General features: G+C 46.4%; 1 protein-coding gene across 1 annotated transcript; it reads left to right on the top strand.

Annotated features, from left to right (window-relative positions):
• The first annotated feature begins 2,082 nt into the window (after positions 1-2,082).
• On the top strand, positions 2,083-2,940 carry LOC141655265 (uncharacterized). The gene is made up of 2 exons (XM_074462352.1): positions 2,083-2,236; positions 2,345-2,940. The coding sequence occupies exons 1-2, from the start codon at positions 2,083-2,085 to the stop codon at positions 2,938-2,940; spliced, it is 750 nt and encodes a 249-aa protein (XP_074318453.1).
• The last annotated feature ends 1,300 nt before the right edge of the window (positions 2,941-4,240 follow it).

Genomic DNA, 4,240 nt, shown 5'->3' with positions numbered 1-4,240 from the left:
AGAGTTATTATGGAAGTTGTATTCCTTTCCATAATCAAGGTAGAAGACGTCTAGGGTTGTTACCCTATAAATTGCCAAGGAAGCAATCAGAGAAGGGGATTCACATATACATTCATACAAGATCTCACACACACAATACCTCGTGCTAGAAAGATTTACATTACGTCTCAATTGTAATCATCCTCCTATTCAAAGTTAGTGCAATATTTGGCAGGGTACCGTCCCTCCCGCGGTTGTTCCCACATTGGGTTTTCCGCGTCACCAAATCTTACGTGTCAATTTACATTACAAGCATTATTTCCTTATTTATGTATCATCATACAAACGATTAATCAAATAACCAACGAGTAAGACCACATTGACCTAAAATAACCAATTTGGTAAAAATCACCTAAACAGTTTGGCGCCCACCGTGGGGCATTGTGGTCGTCAATTGTTGATAATCAAAGTACGCAATGGACAAGCAAGCATCGGAATCTGTGTCACAGAGCAGACAACCGTCGCCACCGCCGACCTCTACTCAAAATCCGGCATCGACAGTGGCAACGCAGGCTCCCAGACATACCTCAAGAATCACACCAACGGCAAAAACCTCTTTGCCTCCTAAAACTCCTACTGTCACGACCCAGGCTAGATCAGATAAGGGAGCAGCAAGCTCAGGCCTCACCCCGTCACCCAGTCTCACACAAATCTTGCTCGCTGGCGTAGAGAACCTTCAGAAGGCCATGGAAAACATGAGAGAAGACAAGAAGAAAGCTGAAGCTGAAGCAAGGAAGAGGGACAGAGAGCTCTGGGCGCAGATAGATATCCTAAAACAGCAGTCTGTCACCCCAGCAAACAGGGCAGGTGAAGGAAGATCTCCGCTGGTAGATCTGACACAGGGGGCACCAGGCAGCTGGAGTTCACTTCGGCAGATACCAGCTAAGAGGCTGGGATGGAAGAATAACCCCACAAGGACTGGGATACCTCACACCGGATAACTGGCCGTCAGCCAGTCGTGTGGAAGCACGAACATGAGGCACCCCTGTCAGCAATCCCGCAACAATTGACCAAACACCTGGAGCAGGATCCGAGTGGAGCCAGCAAGTAAACTGGCAGCAGGAAACGATCGTTACTTCAACCCCCTAGCTGCTGGGACACATCAGAACCTTCAAGAGTTTGGGCCATGAGGCAAAGATATTGAATCGCCAGTGTACGGTGACAGTAGACCCGGATTCGGTAGCATACAAATCAGAAGATTTAGAGTTAAGAGAGATGCTAAGTAGGGTTCCAGGATCCGCCTCCCCACTTGAGAAAACAAAAAGACTCGACGCTTATGCCGACTCGCCATTCGTGGACGCCATATCCATCACAGCTATGCCAAAGGGATTCACGAGTCCAAATATGCCTCTCTTTGACGGCACAACAGATCCCTTTGACCATATAAGCCAGTACAAGCAGAAGATGATGACAATAACAGCCGTATGGCAGGTAAAAGAGGCTTGCATGTGCAAAGGATTTGGATCCACCTTAACGGGGCTGACACTTCGATGGTTTGTGAGTCTACCCAATAGGTCGATATCCACATTTGCTGAATTGGTAAACGCATTCACCCAGCAGTTTGCAAGCAGCAGGAAGCCACAAAAGCATGCAGGGGATATGTACAGAATTGTCCAGGGGGCAGGAGAAACCATCGGAGAATACAACACCAGATTCAACAATGAAAAGGTGACAGTACGAGAGTGTGACGTTTCGACAGCAGTAGAAGTCTTCAGAAGAGGCCTCCACCATGACTCCGACCTGTACAAGCAGTTGACTATGCATCCTTGCCATAGCTTGAAGCAGTGCAAGAAAAGGCAGCCGCCACAATCAGACTAGAGGAAGACATCTTAGCTAGAGCCAGACTTCCTAACACATCCAAGTGTTTCCAGTACCTCAACCGTAGAGAAATCAGGAAGAAAGCAACCTACCAGTAAGAGGGATGAAAGATATAGGCCATATGGAAGGGGAGTCAGCAGAATCGAAGAAAATCAGTTACTCTCTACTCTGGCAGAGTATGGATTCACTACAGGAACCGGAGGAATCCTGAAGGCACTCAGGGAGATGGGAGATAGGGTAAGGTGGCCCAAGCCACCAGTAGAAGAACAGGCATGGCGAAAAGATAGCAAGAAGAAGTGTGAATTCCATCGTGATATTGGGCATAACACTGAAGACTGTTACACACTACAAATAGAGATAAAGTGCCTGTACGAACAAGGTGAACTGAGCCACCTATTACCACATGGGGGCAAGCAGTAGGATAAGGTAGGCTCCGCGAAGCCTGCAAATCCACCCACATGCACCAAGATCATAAACGTGATAACAGGCGGCTCAGATATAAGTGGGCTAACGTACTCGGCAGCTAAGAGGCATGCCACCGGTACCAAAGGAGATAGACCAAGAAATTCTTGCAGAATCTCTCACAGTGATTTACCAGCTGTCACCTTTGATGAAGGAGACACATATGACGAACGGGAACATCCTGATGCACTCATAATCACCCTGTCAATGGCTAACTGCACAGTTAGAAAGGTCTTGGTAGATACAGGCAGCTCGGTTAATCTAATCATGCTAAAAACTATAGAAAATATGGGATTCGGCGAGAAGGACTTGCAGAAGAAGACCTTCCCGCTAGTGGGCTTCAGCGGGGAGACAACCAAATCACTAGGCGAGATATTCATCCCAACCTATGTAGGAGGGGTCAACAAGCAAATAAGGTATCTGGTCATAGATGGACCCTCCACCTACAACGTCATTCTGGGAAGACCCTGGCTGCACCAAATGAAAGTAGTCCCCTCAACATACCATCAATGCATAAAATTCCCCACTCCATGGGGGGTAGAAACAATGCGAGGAGATCAGGAGGAAGCTAGAGGCTGCTACAAGAAAGCACTAAAGTGCACCACCAGTCCTCCAGTATAGCAATTACAAAAGCAGCTTGTCCAGGACGAATATATTGAGCCCCCAGCCAAGGAGCTAGATCAGATCAACCTGGACAAGCTGCACCCATAAAGGACCGTGTTAATTGGTGCCGGATGCACAGGGAACCTAAGACAACAATTAATCAAATTTCTTCAAGATAACATGGACTGTTTCGCATGGTCACACGACGACATGATAGGAATAGATCCGTCCATCATAACGCATAAGCTCAGTGTTGACCCAAATTGTAAACCCATCCAGCAGAGAAGAAGGAAGTTTGCAGCAGAAAGGAATAAGGTAACTAATCAAGAGGTAGATAGCCTTATGGCAGCAAAGAAGATAAGAGAGGTAAAATATCCAGAGTGGTTGTCCAACGTGGTGGTGGTACCTAAGAAGAATGGGAAGTGGAGAGTATGTGTGGACTTTACCGACCTCAACAAAGCATGTCCTAAAGATCCTTTCCCACTACCTCACATCGATGAAATGGTAGATGCGACAGATGGACATGAGATGCTGACATTCCTCGACGCATGGAGTGAATACAATCAAATTAAGATGGATCCTGCAGATCAAGAAAAAACGGCATTCATGTCTGAAAGAGGAATATATTGTTACAACGTCATGCCATTCGGCCTAAAGAATGCAGATTCCACATATCAAAGGCTGGTCAACCGCATGTTTAAAGAGAAAATAGGAAGAACTATGGAGGTATATATCGATGATATGGTAGTAAAATCAGAGAAAGCTAAAGATCATATGCAAAGATCATCGGCGTAAACATTCAAAGACCCGAGGGAATACAAAATGAAGCTAAATCCATCTAAGTGTACCTTCGGGGTATCCTCTGGGAAATTCTTAGGTTACATTGTAACTCAAAGAGGGATAGAAGCCAACATCGAGCAGATCAAGGTTGTCTTGCAATTGGAGTCACCTGAAAAGCCTAAAGACGTTCAAAGACTAGCTGGCAAGGTTGCAGCCCTGAGCAGGTTCATCTCAAGATCATCAGATAAGTGCAGGTTATTCTACGACATTCTAAGGAAAAGCCAAAAGTTCGAGTGGACCGCAGATCATGAGCAAGCATTCAGAGAGCTGAAACACTACCTTAGCAGCCCACCACTGCTGTCAAAACCGGAACCAAGAGAACCACTGTTCCTCTACCTGGCCGTCAAAGAGGTGGTAGTGAGCGCTGTTCTAGTCAGAGAACAGAATAAGTAACAGAGGCCAGTATACTACGTAAGCAAGTCTCTGCTACCGGCAGAGACCAGGTACACATCTCTTAAGAAACTAGTACTAGCTCTGG

This window comes from Silene latifolia, chromosome 5 (assembly GCF_048544455.1).
Source record: "Silene latifolia isolate original U9 population chromosome 5, ASM4854445v1, whole genome shotgun sequence".
Lineage (NCBI taxonomy): Eukaryota > Viridiplantae > Streptophyta > Magnoliopsida > Caryophyllales > Caryophyllaceae > Silene > Silene latifolia.
Note: the sequence above shows the minus strand (reverse complement) of the source record. Positions and strands in the feature narration are given on the sequence as shown.